The sequence below is a fragment of the Mesoplodon bidens genome, assembly GCF_964165515.1.
Source record: "Mesoplodon bidens genome assembly, chromosome: 1".
In the NCBI taxonomy this organism is placed as follows: Eukaryota; Metazoa; Chordata; class Mammalia; order Artiodactyla; family Ziphiidae; genus Mesoplodon; species Mesoplodon bidens.
The window spans coordinates 111677081-111696616 of NC_138176.1; the positions used below are offsets into that span (position 1 = coordinate 111677081).

General features: G+C 39.5%; 1 protein-coding gene across 1 annotated transcript in view; it reads right to left on the bottom strand.

Annotated features, from left to right (window-relative positions):
• The window catches only part of PCNX2 (pecanex 2), a 281381-nt gene that overhangs the window by 136042 nt on the left and 125803 nt on the right, over window positions 1–19536 (bottom strand). The window contains exons 18-19 of the mRNA XM_081237716.1: window positions 9617–9709; window positions 8677–8827 (exon numbers count right to left, since the gene is read on the bottom strand). Coding sequence (XP_081093842.1) covers window positions 8677–8827; window positions 9617–9709 — 244 coding nt within the window. The remainder of the gene's footprint in view (window positions 1–8676; window positions 8828–9616; window positions 9710–19536) is intronic.

A 19536-nucleotide genomic window follows, 5' to 3' on the forward strand; every position in this document is an offset into this window, starting at 1 on the left:
GAGACTGAGTCAGGCCTCATCACAGGGGCCTCAGCCACTGCACCTGGGAACCGGCATTGTTCCTCCAAACAGCCTCCTTCGTTCAGCCCTTCCCATGCGTGCTGGGCCCACGGAGCCCAAAGCTGCTGCGGTGCCGTCCTGCATACATCATGTCTTGCGTATGAAGACTTCCTGATTTTCAGTGTTAGTTTTTTTCTCCTTCTGCAATTATTTTATTTCTGCATTGTTTCAGATTTATCAGCAGTCTAGGAGAACCCCAGTGGGCAGCTGGTAAAAACCCCGTGGCTTGCTGGAGAGAGAGCTGCAGTGTGAGGTTGGCCCCAGACCTCTGAGCCCTGTCCTCAAACCCTTTCCCTCTTAATGCTGCCCGGGGTTGGCCTGTGCTTCTCCAGGCCTCCCGTGGCCCTGCTCTCCTTCAAGCAGAGGACGCTGGATTCTACTTCTCTGTTTTCCCGCTGCCGTGTAAGCCTGGTTTCACTGCCAGTCCCTTGCAGCCCCCTCCAGGCTTGTGGAGACTGTGACACAGAAAGATAAGTTCCCCAGTGGAGTAGGAGGGGATGGGCCAGAGGGTGAGAGCAGGAGGGCAGAGGCTGGCAAGCAGGGAAAGAAAAGGAGAGGACGAGAAGGCGCATGAAAATAATAACAACAGTGCGAATAAATAAGGCAGCCTGCCAACTGGCAGGCTATTTTCTGACACATCAGCTCTAAGCCACTTCTTCGGCATTTGGAACACTCTCTCCTATAGAGCATCGTAGCAAATGAGACTGTTACTCGGCTAGCACTGGTTCAGTTCATGCTTCAAACGATTTGAGACATGTCGAATTAAAGAGGGGTTGGAGGGTTTTCTGGGTCTCTAACTATGTCCTGATGCTGGCATCTTTTTATGTGGGGAGACAAAAGGAGTAAGGAATACACCCTTCTTCCCAGAACTATGGCATCTCCTCATCACACACACAAATATGAGACCTTCCCAAAGACCACAGCACAGCCATTAGGTTCTAAAATCAGACAATGCCTGTTATGCCGCATTCTTTTCCCTAGTGCTATATACATTTCAAAGGATTTTTACATGTATTATCAGGTTGGAGTTCATCTCCATGGAAATTCTGTGAACTAAGTCATTCAGGGAGTCCTATCACCTGCCAACAAAAGTTTCAAAACACGTCCATCCAGCGTATAAAGGGCCACCTACTGCCTAGCACAATGGGTGAAACAAGACACAAAGGGAGGTGCAAAGTGATTGAATTTCAGAATCCCGGGGAAGAGGAGGAACAGGATGTGCTTACGGAGTATACTCTGCCTGCCAAGGACTCTGCCAAATGCTCTACATGTATTATCTTGATTAATTTCATTCCGCAACAAATCTGTGTTGTAGGAACCCCCAGTTATAGATGAATCACAATAGCTAAGCACAACTAGCGTGAGACAGAGACACTAGCCCTGGATCTCTTTGGAAACAAAGCTAGCCCTGCTTTGTTCCAGAGCCTGTTCTCTGGGTCATGACACTTGAATTCCCTCCTGAACTTTCCAAAAGCTTCCTGCAGGGGAACATCTGGTCCCATATAAAGGACCAGGAGCTGGGGAGACATCAGACTTTTCACCAGCAGCAGTGGGAGCTAGAAAACAATGGGACATGAGTTTTAGAATTCTGAAAGAACTGTTGACACCCTAACGAGCTACACACTGCAAACTCTCCATTAAGTGCGAAGTAGAACAAAAACACTTTGAGATACATGAAGTCTCAAAACGTTTCCTTCCCACTCACCCTTCCCTGGAGTGACTGGAGGATATGCTTCATTCAAAAAGAGGGAATAAACAAAGAACAATTGGAGCAGGTTCCAGAGAGAGTTGGGGAAGGGATGGAACAAGATATAGTATCTGACAAGTTTGCCTGGGTGGAAAATTGAACTGATAGGTGTTTAACATAGTTATTGGAAAGGCTAGCAGATGCAAAAACAGAAATCTGAACAAGAAAGGAAATGTAATCATGGCACACTACTGGTTGACACACTACTGTCAACTACTGTCAGTAGTTCACACACTACTGTGAACAACAGTTAGACTTTCTGTATGACATTCTTTCTATAGGACATACACATATATGAATAGGAAAAAACTGAGTATGTGTTCAACAAGAGTTATATTGGGAGGGAGGAGAAGGGGAAAATGTAATGTATGAGGGAAGATAAGCGACATCAATCTTTATTACTCATAACAGGAAGCCAGTAGACATGAAAATTTGAAATATCAAGAAATAGAAGAATAGGCATATTATTTAGAAGAATTATGGTAAATACCAGAAGAAATACCTAAAGTAGAAAGTAATTCTTCCTGGAGAGGGGGACTCAGACGAGAAAAATTTGACCAGGGTCTGCTGCTTTTCATTACAACTTGTTCTATTTGGTTCTTAACACTATGTATTACTTTGATATAAATGTAAAACAGATTAGAAAAAGCAGTATCTGTCAGAACCATGTCTTTCCCATGTGGAAACCAGTCTATCTGCAAATCAACAGGCAAGATTTGCTAAAATGCAAAGTAAATTTCATTTAAGAATTACAAATTCAGGACTCATTTGTGAATTAGTTTTATAATAGTGAATTTGGTTAAATTACAGTTTAAATGAGATTTTTCAGTTGATATGTTCAGTAATTTCTATCATCTTTTATCCATTTATTCTAATGTATCCAAAAATTATAGCTTGAGCTTTTTCAGCAACCATTTTTTGCAGAGGGATGAGACTCTGTGTATGTATCTTATCATACACATAGACTGGAGTCCTTCAAATAAGCCTTTACCTCCAGGCTTTTCCTGTCTACAGGGAACTCTTCCTTCAGTAAATTTACAAGGCACTAATCATTCACTCATTCATTCATTCAATCAATATTACTAAACAGCTACTATGCAGCAGACATTAATTCAACATTTAGTTATAAAATCTCATTTACTTCCATTTTATGTGCACAACCAACCAGTTGGAAAAGCTTGGCCAATGAACATGAAGTTAACTGTAATCTCTTCACTGGGCCTTCTACTTCTTTGTATTTGCCACATGGCTGAGTGCAGTGCTGACCCTTCATCACTCTGTGTGTAGCAATCATGGGTCTTCTTTTCGAGCACAGCCCTAGCTTTGCTCACTAGGTCAGAAACTCTTTGATGACAGAAACCACATCTTAGTCAACCTATCTCACTGGATCACTGCTTTGGCATCATGTAGGAACTCAATAATTATTTTCTTTCGTTTTTTATATTTTTATTTTATATTGGAGTATAGTTGATTTACAATGCTGTGGTAGTTTCAAGTGTACAGTAAAGTGATTCGGTTATACATATACATATATCTATTCTTTTTCAGATTCTTTTCCCATGTAGGTTATTACAGAATACTGAATAGAGTTCCCTGTGCTACATAGTAGATCCTTGTTGGTTACCTATTTTATATGCAGTAGTGTGTATATGTTAATCCCAAACTCCTAGTTTATCCCACCCACCTACACCTTTCCCCTTTGGTAACCCTAAGTTTGTTTTCTAAGTCTGTGAGTCTGTTTCTATCTTGTAAATAAGTTCCTTTGTGTAATTATCTTCTCAATGAATAGTATCTTCACAAGCATTTTCTGAGTGAATAAATAAGTAAACAAGTGAATGCCAATAATGAACTTATTCTATATCTCAATCTCTTTTAACCCCATTAAGACCCACTTTTATGGTAAGAGTATGGCCATCGAATCAGATCATTTCAACTTTTCTTAAATTCTCAAGAGCCAAGAATGATAATATTACAGAAATTACTTCTTGGGGGACTATGTGAAAATGGAACCCAACTCCATTATTCCCTTTCGAAATAACATAATGTCTTTGGAAAGTTCTTAGAAAAAAAAATTTCAAACAGACCCAACATCTTATTCTTTTACAACAGGTGCCAATAAATGAAGTCGTTTTTCTAGAATCATCATCATAATTCAGGATAACGGATTTGCTTTATTTTCTAAAAACCCAGTGCTCCTTAAACAGTGAGTCTCAAAACTTGCTTCCTTGACTAATATGGTGCCATTTGTAGTGGTGTCTACTCTGCTATTTTCAGCACAATTTGCTTAGATTGGTGGGGAATAGAACAATAAAAAAAAGCAACTTCACGCATACCCATTAGTATAACTCAGTTACACCCACATCACCACCATGGCTCACTGGACTGCTGAACTGTACTATGATTCCTACAATTTTATTCTTTTAGCTTAAATATTGGTGAAACACCTTGCTGGGGCTAAGATGGGATAAGGTTTACTTAAATTAGTCTCAAAAGTAAAGAAATGAACTGGCTTAAAAAGATATTTCCATTTACAGCCTTTCGAGTTGCAACACAGTTCCATTTTATCGTAGCCTGAATTTTATATCAAAATTAATTTTGTATCTCCAAGTAATTTTACATATCAAGTAAAATTGTATATCAGAGGCATGCAGACAGGAAAGTAAACTGAAAGAAAGTATACGCCCCAAGTTTAAAGTCTGTTCTCACAAAGGTAGGGCTGATGAGATTTAAGTTAAGTACAAGCACTGGGGGTCCAGCATGAGCAAGCAGATGTATTGCTCAGAGTTACTGTAGAGAATATGCTGGAAAAGGAGGCTCAGGGGAGCAGCTGGGAAGTTATTCTGGTCTAGGGGGTCAGGGATGGACCTCGGGGTGGGGGTTGATTTTTGAACAGAGACCTGAAAGATGAGTTGCCTGGCCTGAGTCTAGGGAAACTTAAGAAAAGCATCCAGGCACAGGGAACAGCAAAGAGAAGGTAGTGGGAGAATGTGGTGTGTTTGAGAAACCACAGGAATGTTCAGAATTTATGGTGGTGAGTCTGTTTCAAACCAGGGATTAAAGCTTTGTAGCGTTAGCACTGGACTATGGCGTGTTTAACTCTACGGGACCCAGTGCAGTGATGTGGTTCTTTGGGGTAACGATGGCAAGAGCAGGCTGAGGGCCACGTGCAAGTTGCACGCGATCTTCCCACCACACTGAGAGCGGCGTGGGGAGGAGGACGAGCACCCTACCGGAGGGAGTGACGTCACCTGGGTTCTGGTTGCTCATTGGCCACCAACTTAGTGGAACCCTAGTTAACATCCCTTGATGTCTCTGGGCGTCAGTTTCCTCCTACATAAAGTGGTGGGATAGGATTCTATAAACTCTGAGACAGAGGCACAGCACACATGTCTCGTCTTATACACCAATTCCAATTGGTAGCGATGTCTGCCACTGGCCCAGTTTTAGGAGTGTCCTCAGTTAGCGATGTCTGCCTCTGGACCAGGCATCACAGTGGTATCCACAGACCTGCCAGCCCTGCTCTGCTATTCTTTTCCAAAATATTCTGTGATCATATGAGAAAGAAGATTTGGCATATTTTCACATTAAAGGTATGTGATCGGCTTGAATTTCCTGTGCATGTTCTCTTGCTAGTAGAAGAAAGAAATAGTGAAATACCTAAAAAGGCAGAAAGGTGGGCAGGAAGAGGAGGAAAAGAAACTTAGGCTGTGGATGATACCAAAATGGGTAAGGGGTCTTCAACAAGTTCATACTAACACATTTTAAGTATTTGGATTTTCCTTCCAACACATATAATTTTGAAATGCAATCTGTTTTTCATTACGGGCCTAATTTGTCAAATCTATTACCCTTGGCTAGATTTCAGGTAGCTTATAAACAGCTAATGTAGGCAAGTGAGAAACATCCACCAAGCCTCTGCTGGAGCCCGTGGTACCAGGGGTGAATGTCTCCCGCCCACCCTACAGGACAGAGGCCCAGAGCTGCCCTCTCGCTCGCTCCTCCAAGAAGGGAAGTCAACATACAAACACACTCTCCTTTCTTGTTCTTGAATCTTGTACTGAAAGATCACTCAGAATTTCAATATCTAAATGATTTTAATTTAGACTGGGTTCTGTTAGATTCAGGGAAAAAAAAACAATCGCGCTCACACACACACACAAATCCCAAGTTTTCAACTGCCCATTCTTATCTTTCAGTGTTGAATTCCACACTCTGAATTGCCACCATAAGGAGAGCCCACACCTGATCTGTCTTATTCTCCTTTCTCTTAATTTGGCAACTTCTCTGTCCTCACTCCAAGGCACTTAAATATCTAGGCACAGATACAGATGCTATAGATACAGATATGCCGTTTCCTGAGTCAGCATCTGACCTCAAATCCCCATCAACTGCTTACCAATGATGCCAAAAAAATACTCCACTAACTTCACTGCAACTTAGTCTTTCTAAATGTTAAGACAATGAAAGGGAAATGTGACCCCAACATTGCAGAAGTTCTACAGAAACTGGTCTTTTCTTCAGGTTGCTCTACTGACCCACAAGAATGGACCTTTCCCTTTAAGTGGGCTGAAAAATGAACTAATATCAACTGCGCCTGCTCTATCTTCCTTCCGTTTTTATAATACTGATAATAATTTGCATTTAAGTGGCACCCAACATTGAACACAGCATTTAAAAACCATATTTTGGGGGCTTCCCTGGTGGCGCAGTGGATGAGAATCTGCCTGCCAATGCAGGGGACACGGGTTTGAGCCCTGGTCTGGGAAGATCCCACATGCCGCGGAGCAACTGGGCCCGTGAGTCACAACTACTGAGCCTGCACGTATGGAGCTTGTGCTCCGCAACAAGAGAGGCCGCCATAGTGAGAGGCCCGTGCACCGCGATGAAGAGGGGCCCCCGCTTGCCACAACTAGAGAAAGCCCTTGCACAGAAACGAAGACCCAACACAGCAAAAAATAAATAAGGTTAAAAATAAATAAATACTCCTGTTCTCTGTTTAAAAAAAATTTTTTTAAACAGGAAAATTAAAAAAAAAAAACATATTATGCAGCTTGATCTTTGGTGAGACCCTGGTGTCATAGGTGGGAAAAGCAAGCCTCTGAGGGTAGAGCAATCTCAGCTGCCCTCCGTCGCCTTCTAAACCCTATGCTGGCAGCAGGTCCATCAGGCCATGTCTGTCCACTAAGCAAAACCCTGCTTTACTGATTTGGCTGTTTCAAATTAAGGCAGCTCCTGGGAGCCACCCAGACATGTTCCTTGAAGAAGCCCTCTCTATTCCTGATAGCATCATAAGTGACTCTTTTGCTTCTTTGTTTTGTTTTGTTTTTAATTAATTCCCCTCTGCCCTTTTACTTTGGTCACACTAGTCCACTGAAGTTACTGATGACAAACCTGGTGGAGCCCAGTACATTCCTGTGAGTCAGCAAACCATGGTGCTACTCACATCCCCTCACTCCTGGAGGTAGAGATGACAGCTCGTTTAACATGAGGTAGTTATCAACTATAGCCATCAACTGTGACCGATCCGCCTGAAAATGGCGATAAATCAATCCTTCTGTTCAATCACAGAGGCTGGGGAGACCTAGCAAGAGAAATTCCTGAGTTTTTTTATTTAGAAGCTCAAACACTGTCGGGGTTACCAGGCTACTACTTGACAGTGGCCTGACTCAGCCCAGGGAACTGCTAAGTCAATCAAGTACAGGTCTGTGTGTGGGTCTAGTTCTAGGTGAGCAAAGCAAGTTCAACAAAATTCAAGGGTTCAAGGAGCAAAATTCAAAGGTCAGCCTCTGCTACATCCCTGCCCTGGTTTTGTGGAGGATGAAAGGGCCGTCAAGTGATGCTATTCTTGGTCCCCAGTTAGCTGAAGCTGGAACAGCATAAACTTCAGGTCTTGAAATGGAGCAGGACCCTACGGTCTTTCCCCCAACCCATGTCCTCTGCCTGCCTTCTGTCTGTGGAAAAACTTTAGCCAATGAATAAGTTTAATCAGAGAAGTGAGAAAATGCAGAAGCAAAGGAAAACAAGACTAAGTAATAATAGTTTAGTCATTAAGCAAAGTAAAACAAGACTAAGTAATAATAGTTTAGTCATTAAGCAAAGTTAAGGACCTTTAGTCCCTCCTCAAGGGCTAAAGATCATACTCTGAGCCATATCCTGTGAGCTGTCTTGTAGATACTGAAACCCTCACCAGGTGGAAGAAGTTAACTACAAGATGCCATGACATAAGCAGCCACAACTCCAAGAACTGGCCTCAGAGAAATAGAAACAAACCGACCCCGGAACTCAAGACTAACTGTACCTAAAACAATCAAGATGACGCGGGTCAGACCACCGATGACCAATTTCAAGATGACGGTCAGAGCTGACTGTGCTGTTTCTGCATGGAGCCCCTCCCTCTGTCTATAGAAGCTCGTGACCCCTGGTTGTCAGTGCAGGGGAGCTGGCCTTTGGACGGGCATCCACCCCCGCCCCCGGTTGCCGGCATCCAAAATAAAGCAAACTTTCCTTTCCACCAGCCTGGCCTCTTTATTGGCTTTTGAGCAGCGAGCAGTCAGACCCCACTTCCGGTTACAGTCTGAATGACATCAATTAATTTTTCCTCAATAATAATAACCAATCATTTTTAGAAAATATACTTCTAATTCACCCCACTTCAACTTTCTTGTTCTGGGAACAATATGTACACTCCAAGGTACACACACTCTCCTTTCTTTATTGTGGTGAAACATACATAATGTAACATGTACCACTGTCACCATGTTTAAGGGTACAGTTCCGTGGCATGAAGTGCATTCCCACCGCTGTGCACACCCTCCCTGTAAAGGATGCCACCCGCTACATCACATTTTTATGAGAGATATTTTACTAACCTCTCACTTCCTGTTGCTGATACTCTTTGTTTTTAAGGACGGGGTGTGAAATCCACATCCACGGGTGATGTTTGCGGAGCTGTGGGAGCAGGTAGTGGGTTACAAACCCCACAGTGCCAGCCAGGGCAAACAGCACGATGCTGAGAAATGGCTGCGACAGAAGAGGGTAAGAGTCAGTGTGCAGCTTGAAGGATGGGGAGGGATACCCGCAAAGAACACGAACACTGTCCTCCCTCCCTGCTCCTCCTAAGGCATACACAGCCAGACTGGGCTCTTGCTTCAGGCCTCTGAAAATTTCTCTCATATCGCGTGAAGTTGATCTCTGTGTTGAGAACCACCGAGACAGGGTGGAGAAGAGGCTGAGACATTCTGCCCATGAGAAAACGTTTTCTTGTTTTTTTGTTATTTTTTTTTAAAAAGAGGGATGGAGAATAACAGATTTAGCCAACAGACTTTTCCTCATTGAAAGGAAAGTGAGACAGCAACTGTCTGCAAGCACTTTCAGCCAGAAGTCCCATCTGGAGCGCTCTAATTTTGTTTTTCCAACTGAAAATTATGTTCCAGTAATCTTTTTGGCGCTGTGACCCCCATCTCACTCCTGATTCGGTGAGTCCTCCCTTCTCTGCTCGTAGCAGTGAGTCGTGAGCCTGTCTTATTACTGCTGACTGTCCTCACAGTGGATTCCACGAAATGCGGAAACAAAACAACTCCCCAGGTGGGGAAACAGAAAGGGTATGAATGCACTCTGTGATGTGGATCAAATCTCCTCTTGGACATAACTCGTAACACATCTGGATATATTCCTTCAAGCCCTCAACTGGCCTTTTCTGTACTTCCTCTGGCTCCACCATCCGGTAAATAGTCTGGAGCTGCACAGCGGGCTTTGTTTATTACAGAGAATAAGGAGGGGGTAAGAGTGCAGAGCCAAATGGATACATACTCGCAAGGACAGGAACACAGTGCTGGCACTGACCGCAAAGGACAGAATGGCAGCCGCCGAGCAGATGATGAGATCCGATTTTAAGATATCCTTCTGTAAACAGAAAACAAGGGTATAGTTTGCTCTTCTGTGTTTCTCTCAGCTATTCTGGGTGACCAGGTAAATCAGGGGACAGGATCTTGACCCTGGATAAACTACACCTACAGCCCATCACTTACCTGATCAATTCCCAATGGCACACGCTGGATGGACTATTTGCCACCTCCTGTTTGGGGAATATCAGGGAAACTAAGGCAGAAGGTGAGGAAGAGGAAATGCAGACTGCAATGCCTCCATCCGCTAGCCAGGGAGAGAAGAAAGGTTTTCTACCCATGGAAGAGGCATAAGTTTCTTCTCTACGAGCAGATCAGATGCAACATGCCCAGGTGTGATAAAGGAGGGTAAAGTGCAAATAATCTCTACTTGGCTTTGGCATGGCTTATATTTTAACATGCGCACAGCCTGGGAATGCCAAACAGAGGCCTCTTACACGTTTACCTATTTCTTTGGCCTAGAATAGATTTTACATTTTAATTCACCAGTCAAATTGGGTAAAGGCCATTTCCAAATAATTTAAGTATATTTATGTTATGTACACATATACAGAAAATGAAATGTCCGTAACTTGCTAATAATTTTCCATCATGCAAAATCATGTTGTGAGCAGGCAGTAGGGAAACAAAGCAAAGTTAGACCAAAGAATGTTATTAATACTGCAGATATATGAAGAAAGGCGTGTTAGCTCAAACAGGGTACAATACTGCTGACTGACAGAGCTAAAAGGAACCTTAAGGGATCATCAAATTTTTCCTCTCTTCAAAGGCCAATTAGCTGCAGTACACAATTATTGAACATTTTAAGGTATCACACACTGTTATTTGAAAACTCTGAAATCATTAAATATACCAATGTATCGTATTGAAAAGGAATTATGCCTCTTAAAGAACTGTTTTGAATGTTATCTACCAGAAAATCATACAGAATATACAACTCTGTTCCCCTACATCCTCCCTTTTTTTCTTTTCGGACAAACCGTATATCCGTTTACCTACATTTCCTCCCTGACCTTTTTTTTTTCTTGTCTTTCTAAAATTAAAATGTGGAGTTCCTTGCAAGTCAGACTGCTGGCTTTCTGACTGAATTGATATCCAAAGTGATGGAAAGAAATCAGCTTAAATGGAATAAAAACAACCTGACCCATGGGATGAAAAATCAACACGGCTTGGTTGGGATAATCAATAATACAGTGAAGAGATACATTCTCAACATCAATCGCCAATTAGCTGCTAAAGTTGTTTCGAATTTCCAATCTCAAAAGTTTACAATTCACATACAAGTATTGAATAGATGAGGAATCGTAGTGATAAACCAAATTCTAGATTTATTCTTAGTAATGGTAATCTGATTTTTGAGCAGGGAAAATCATTGGTTTTTAATTCTGAATCTATAAAATTTCTGTGATCAGAAGTGTTCTTGAAAATTTACTGCTATTAAACGGCAAAAATTTGTTGTCTCCTTTCATCCCAAATGCTTACAAAAGGCCAAACCTTTCTGAAGGAAAGTTCTGTAATTCACTGCATCTTTAAGCTGTGGAGATATGTTAATTTTTATTTCCTATTTTTCACTGACATGGTTTATGTCACTTAAAAATTGCTGAATGCTGGGCTTCCCTGGTGGCGCAGTGGTGGAGAGTCTGCCTGCCGATGCAGGGGATGCGGGCTCGTGCCCCAGTCCGGGAAGATCCCACATACCGCGGAGCGGCTGGGCCCGTGAGCCATGGCCACTGAGCCTGCGCGTCCAGAGCCTGTGCTCTGCAACGGGAGAGGCCACAACAGTGAGAGGCCATGTACCACAAAAAAAAAAAAAAAAAATTGCTAAATGCTTATCCAAAAGGGAGATACATATTTTCCCAAATATTCTAATTTAAAATTGTGTCATCTTTAATTGACCACTCATCCCTGTTTAAAGGCAAAACAGTGGGCCACCAGGGCAAGTGTTGGGGGGAGAAGGGTTGCATTTGCACGTTTCTTAAAGCAATAGGGAGAATGACCTCAGATTATTTTTAATTTTTTTTCCAAAGTTGGACGATATACAGGAAGTTCACTGAGTTTTGTCAGTGTCATCAGTATCCCTTGTAAATACGAACCTTTATACAGCCTCTATTTATTATCTTTCTGTCCACTTCTTTTCTCTGTTGTAATTTTTAAATAGCTCTATTGAGATATAATTGACATACAAAAACCCTGTGTGTGTGTGTGTGTGTGTGCGCATAGATAGAGAGATATGGTGTACAATTTGATGACTTTTGACCTATGTATATCCCCATGAAACCATCACCATAATTAAGATAATTAGCATATTCATCACACACACCCCAAATTTCCTCTCCTGACCTTTTCTAATCTAGCTCTCTCTTCTCTCCTGACCTATCCTCAGATAAACACTGCCCTGCTCCATCACTATAATTTGTTTTTATTTCCTAGAATGTTATATAAATAGAACTGTAGACAATGTATTCTTTTCTGGTCTGACTTCTCTCACTAGTATAATTATTCTGAGATTAATCCATGTGTTATCTGTATCAATAGTCCATTCCTTTTCGGTGCTGTATAATATTCCCCTGTGTGGATGTACCCCACACTGTGTTAAACCATTCACTCATGGATAGACACCTGAGTTGTTCCCAGTTTGGGGCTATTATAAATAAAACTGCTATGAATATTCACAGACCTGTTTCTGGACACATGCTTTTGTTTCTCTTATGTAAATACCTAATGGTAGAATGTTTGGATCTTATGGTAGGTTTAGGCTTAACATTTTAAGAAACTGCCACATGATTTTCCAAAGTTGTTGCAACCATTTTACATTCTCACTGGCAGTCTGGAGGGTTCCAATTGCTTCCTATCCTTGACAAGGATACACACCTGGTGTAGTCAGCATTTTTAATTTTAGCCATTCTAGTGGTTGTGTGGTACAGTGGTTCTCAACCACTGCCTTCTCAATAATTGTCTCAATTGGGGACAATCTGACCTCCCAAGGAACATTTGGAAAGTCTGGAGACATTTTTGTTACATTTTGGGTAGAGGAAGAGTGTTACCGGCATCTGGTAGGTAGAGGCCTGGGATGCAGCTAAACATCCTACAATGCTCAGGATAATCCCTGACAACAGAGAATTATCAGGCTCAGTGTCAATAGTGTGAGGTCAAGAAAGCTTGATATAGCGGTATCTAATTATGGTTTTAATTTGCATTTTCCAATGGCTAACAATGTTGAGCATTTTTCATGTACTTAATTTTTTAAAGGTCATTTACGATAGCATTAAAAATAGGAAATATTGGGCTTCCCTGGTGGCGCAAGTGGTTGAGAGTCCGCCTGCCGATGCAGGGGGCACGGGCTCGTGCCCCGGTCCGGGAGGATCCCACATGCCACGGAGCGGCTGGGCCCGTGAGCCATGGCCACTGAGCCTGCGCATCCGGAGCCTGTGCTCCGCAACGGGAGAGGCCACAACAGTGAGAGGCCCACGTACCACCAAAAAAAAAAAAAAAAAAAGGAAATATTTAGGGATAAATATGACAAAAAATATGCAAGACCTGTACATTGAAAGCTATGAAACATTGCTGAGAAAAACTAAAGAAATAAATGGAGAGATATACCATGTTCTTGGATTTGAAGATTCAATATTGTTAAGGAATCAATTCTAACCAAATTGATTTACAGAGTCAACGCAATCCTAATCAAAATTCTAACAGGATTTTTCTGTACAAATTGGCAAGCTAATTCAAAAATATATTTGGAAATGCGATGGACCTAGACTAAGTAAGACAACTTTGAAAAAGAAGAACAAAGTTGGAGGACATTCAATATCTGGTTTCAGAACTTGTATGTGCAAAACTACAGTAATCAGGTATTGATGGTATTGGCACAAAATATACATCAAAGTTAACTGAACAGAATAAAGCATCCATAAATAAACCAACATGTAAATAGCCAACTGATTTTAAACAAGGAGGTTGGGAGTTCCCTGGTGGCACAGTGGTTAAGAATCCGCCTACCAATGCAGGGGACACGGGTTCAATCCCTGGTCCAGGAAGATCCCACATGCCGTGGAGCAACTAAGCCTGTGCACCACAACTACTGAGCGTGCGCTCTAGAGCCCAAGATCCACAACTACTGAGCCCATGTGCCACAACTACTGAAGCCACGTGCCTAGAGTCCATGCTCCACCACAAGAGAAGCCACCGCAATGAGAAGCCTGTGCACTGCAATGAAGAGTAGTCCCCACTCACCACAGCTAGAGAAAGCCCACACAGCAAGGAAGACCCAACGCAGCCAAAGATAAATAAATAAAATTAATTATTTAAAAAAATACAAAGATTTCAAGGTAAAATGGCACCTTTCCCCAAAATAAGGTAGAAGATAAATTTTTTTAACGAATGGTTCTGGAGCAGTTGAACAGCCATCTACAAAAACAAAACAACAAAAAACTCCTTTACACTTACCTCACATCACGTACAAAAATTAACTCAACCTGCCTCATAAATCTAAGTTACACTATCGAATTTTTCAAAAAAAACATAAGAGGAAATCTTAGTGACCTTGGGTTTGGCAAAGCTTTCTTAAATAGGACACTAAAAGCTGGAATTATAAAAGAAAAAAAGTCGTAAATTGAATTTTATGAAAATTTAAAACATTTGTTCTTCAAAACACTTTGTTATAGAATGAAAAGGCAAGGCAAAGCTTGGGAAAAAAACATTTGCAAAACATACATCCAACAAAAGACTTTTATCTATAATATATAAAGAACTTTACTAATCAATAAGAAGTCCAACAACTCTTCCCTACCCCATTCCTAGCTGCACATGGGCAAAAGTTTTGAACAGACTCACCAAAGGAGATGGCAGATGGTAATTACTGAGCTTTTTCCTCGTGGTGCCAATGCATAAAAATATAGATGACTCTATTAATATTGGTGAAAGTAACACCAGCAAAATAAAAAGGAAATGACTCCCTCTTTTCCTACAGCCACCAAAGAGCAGCTATTATTTTGCTCCAAAAATTGTATTCTTGAAAATATTCTTTAAGAGGAACCTTGAAAGACACCTGGACCTCAGAGATTGTTTCTGTGTTTTCTGGGCCAGTATTTTTGCCTATGGATGCTGAATCATAGTTCTAGCTATAAACACAAATGTATATGGTTTTTCTATGAATGTTTCACAAAGGTCTAATCTTAGTGTACGTATAATTTTCTATCTCTTTCAACAGTAGTTTGTTTTGTAACCATTATAAATATTATTGTATAGACTTACTAGCAGCACTTACTGGCTAAATAATTTTCCATCTTGTGATGCCATACACATACATACCCATACATACACAAAACAGTGTCATAGTGGACACTCAAAGTATTAACTTAGTGAATGAAACTGAATGCAAACTTTTCCTAACTGCTAGATATTAGGTTGCCTTCTATTTTTTACCCTAATGAAGTATGCTGCAATCATTATCTTTTTGCACCTAATTCTTTTTTCATATTTTGAATTAATTCTCTAGAAAAACTATGACAGAGATTTACTATATCATAGGTTATGAATATTTCACAATTCTTGATAAATTATGCCTTACCAGATGATTGTGATAATTTACACAAATACAATGTCTAAGAGATCTCATCTTGTCACAGTTAGCAATATCATTAATTTATCCTGTGCTAATCGAGTGGAACAAAAAATGCCATCTTATTTTAACTTGCATTTCTTTATTTATAAGAAGTGTAAATATACTTCATACATTTATCTACTAAATATTGTTCCTAAATGAAATGTATATATTAATATCATTTGCTTATAGAGTTTAAAAAATCAAATTGTAAAAGTAGTTGGTACAAGAAAGATCTTAACTTTCATCAAATTTGTAACAAATACTTTTACCAAATTATTTGCATTTTATTGCCCTTTTTTACATATAGAAATTTAAAATTTTTATGCACTCAAATCTGTGTGTGTGTGCACGCATGCATGTGTGTGTTATTTTTATCTTATAGATTCCATGGCCTGGGAAATCATTTGCTTTCTTGAATTTGAATAAATGTTTGATTTTATTTCATGCTCTCTATTGAAAATTTCTTTTACATTTTTAAAAATGCGAGCCATGCATACAGAAAAATGTATAAAATAAATATGTACAATTTAAGAATAATTGTAAAGTGAATGCCTCAGTGACCACCTCCTGGTTGAAGGAAATCTAGCATTCCCAGCCCCCAAAAAGCCCCTTGAATGTGGTTCCCTGATCATGAATCCTTCTTTACCCTCTTGGGGTTCCCTATCAACTATCCTGATTGATGAAAATCATTTTCTTGCTTTAAAAAAAAGAATGTTTGCTACTTATGTACGCAACTGTAAGCAGCTTAGTTTGCCTACTTCTCCCCAATAGATGGCACCATACTGTATGTATCTGTTTGTGTCTTGTTTCCTTTGCTCAACATTGTGTGGTTAAAATTCACCATATATAGCTTTAGTAAGGTCTTTTCCGTTGCTGTAGAGGACATTCTACTGTGGGTGGAATTTCCAGTGGCTTCAGTTTGGGGCTCTTATGAACAAATGCTATGATGAGCAATCTTATATGTGTATTTTGGTACAAATGTGCAAGATTTGCTCCAGGGTAAATATGTATTTAGAAGTAGAATTGCTGGCTGTAGTGTATATGTAGCTTCAATTTTATAATACCAGACTGCTTCCAAAACACATATACTAATTTTACACTACCAGCAGCAGTGCATGAGAGTTCCCTTGTGCCACACTTTTGTCAACACTTAGTATTGTGAGAACTTTAATTTTTTGTCAGTCTGGTTGGTGTGAAATGGTAACTCAGTGTGGTTTTAGTTTGGAGTTTGCTGATTAGTAATTAGATTACATATATAGTCATGTTTTGGCCATTTATATTTACCCACTTTTAATTGAGATATCTGGCTTTCTTACTGATTTATAGGAATTTTATGTTTCATCATGACACTAGTGCTTTATCAACTATATATATTTTAAAAATTGTTCCCCATTCTGTGGCTTGTTTTTTTAAGTCTTTTTTCTGTATTATTTGATAAATCAAAGGTCATAATTTTAATGAATTTGAATTTTTGTGTTATTTAAAAAAATTTTTCCTACCCTGATATCATAATTTCCTTTATTGAGATTCTAAGTGCTTTCCGGATTTGTCATCTCATATTTAGGTGTATGATCCATCTGGAATTGACTTTTAAGTATAGTGTAACATAGGAGTCCTATTATGTTCTGTTACTTAGAAGAACTTCTATTTTTTTTCATTCCTTTTCTCCTTCTGTACAGGGTTGGAACTTACATGCTTTGTTTCTATTCCTTTAGTAGTTATACTAGACAATCCAACATGCAGGCTTAACTTATCAGTCTAAATTTAATCAATATTTTAATTCATCTTATGGACATTACTAAGAACTTTCAAGTCTTGGGAGTCCATTTCTCCTCCCATCCAAACTTGTATGTTATTGTATTCACATAGTTCAATTCTACTTTACATTTTTTAAGCCAACCATACACTCACTATGGTTTTATACAGTTAAACTTCATTTAGATTTACTAATGTATTTGCCACTTTCTCTTCTCTTTGTGCTTTCTTGCAAATTAGACCATCTGAGATCACTTTCTGTTGAACACTGTCCTTCAGAATTACATTCAGTGAGAATCTCTCAGCATTTCTCTAAAGTATTTTTATTTTGTCCTAATTCTTGAAAGATATTTTCACTGGGCATAGAATTCTAGCTTGGCAGTTACTTGCTTTACAGAACTTCAAATCTATCAAGCTGTCTTCCGGTTTCTACTATTGCTTTTGATAACAGAGCATCGAGGCTGTCATTCATTTGCATGTAATCTGTTCATTCTGTTTAACCAATTTAAGATGGTCTGTATCTTTGGTGTACTGCAGTTTCACTGTGTTTTGTTCATTGTGGATTCTTCTTTCATTTATCCTGCTTATGATTCACCAGAATTCTTAAATCTCTGACCAGTGTCTTTCATCAGTTATGGTAAATAGTCAAATAATATCTCATCAAATATTCATTATGCTTCAGTCTCTCTCCCTTTTTTCTGGAATTCTGACTAGATATATATTATATCTTCTTACTCCATCCTTCACATCTCTGTATCTCTGTTTCATATTTCCTAATTTTTTGTCTATCAGTGTTGCATTCTGGATACTTTCTTCTGTCTTGATCTTTCAGTTCACTAATTCTCTCTTCAGAGGTATCTAATCTCCCGTGTGTGTGTGTGTGTGTGTGTGTGTGTGTACTTTAATTGCTTCATTTTGTTTGTTTAGGAAGGACTCTGGTTCTCTTTCAAACATTCTGGATCATTTGATATATTTTCTGTTGTCTATAAATTTTAAGGCTTTTATTTCTTTAAACACAGTAAGTAAAGTTGTTTCAAATCTACATCTGATCCTTCCAATATCTGAAGTGTTTGCAAACCTATTTCTGCTGGTTCTTTCTTTTTCTGTGTAGTTTTAAAGTTTTTATTGAAAGCTGCTCATATCCCTTAGAAAATTGGTTTTGGGAATGCTTGGAGACCTAGGAGGAAGGAATCCTTTAGAGAGGATTCATGTGTTTTTGTTTTTGTTTTTTTGTCATGAGGTATTTCCAGTTGGGGGCCACTTTAAGCTACATTCATAAATTGAGGGGGTTTGTACCATCCAGATGTTAGCACTTGTACTGCAAATCAGTGGAAATGATTCTTTTGTTCAACCTTGGAGCGAGTTTGCTTGCATTCCCCTGGCACTGTGGAGGGTGGAATGGATTCCTTCTGGTTCATTCTTCCACTGAGAGTGGGCCCTTAGTGTCCCAGTTTGATGAGCAGATGGTCTCCCCTTGGACACCCACTTTGGCAGGCTTGGGCTTTCACTTCTCTTCCCCACAGTTGGAGGGCTGAAAACCAAGGCTCAAGGTCCCCTGGTTAGGCAGATGTGAAGGTTCCCTTTTTCACTTAAATTCTGACTTGATAATTCCTTATTATTTTGGCAGTTTTTTGTCACATTTAAGAAAGATTTTTTCATTTTATTTTATTTTATTGAACTATCGTTGATTTACAATGTCATGTTAATTTCAGGTGTACAGCAAAGTGATTCATATATGTATATATGTATTTTTTTTCAGATTTTTTCACTTATAGATTATTACAAAGTATTGAGTATAGTTCCCTGTGCTCTACAGTAGGTCCTTGTTTATTATCTACTTTATATATAGTAGTGTGTATATGTTAATCCAATCCTCCTAAGAAAGACTTTTTTGTATTTTATTCAGAATTTTCAGTATTAATCAGCAGAGTTTGGTTATAATAACTTAATATACCAGAGATGGAAAAGTATCATTTGATCTCTCCTTCCCTCTCTCTAACTCGGTGTCTGGGGAGGGATTAGCACATGAAATTCTTTTTCACATCCCACTACTAAAGAACTACTTCAGCACCATACACTGAATAATCAATTCTTGATTGTGACATTTAATTTTCACATAATACATTCATATAAATAATTTGTCTCTTTTCTGTGTTTTACTGACTCACTAATCCCATTCTCTAATCTTGGATGAGTCTCATATTTTTTCCTGATTACTCAATCTTTATAATGTACTTTAAACCTCAAAGTGCTAAGCTCCTCTTTCTTATTCTTCTTTTTCAGATTTTTTAAGCTATTATTAACTGCTATACTTCTAAATGAACCTTAGAATTATTTCCCCAAGTTGTGAATATAATTCCTTCAGAACTGTCTTGAACTATAGTAAACCTATAAATTTATTAGAAAGAATTGGCATTTAAGAAATTTCAGCCTTCCCATACAAAATCAGGTTATGTCTGTTTCTCACC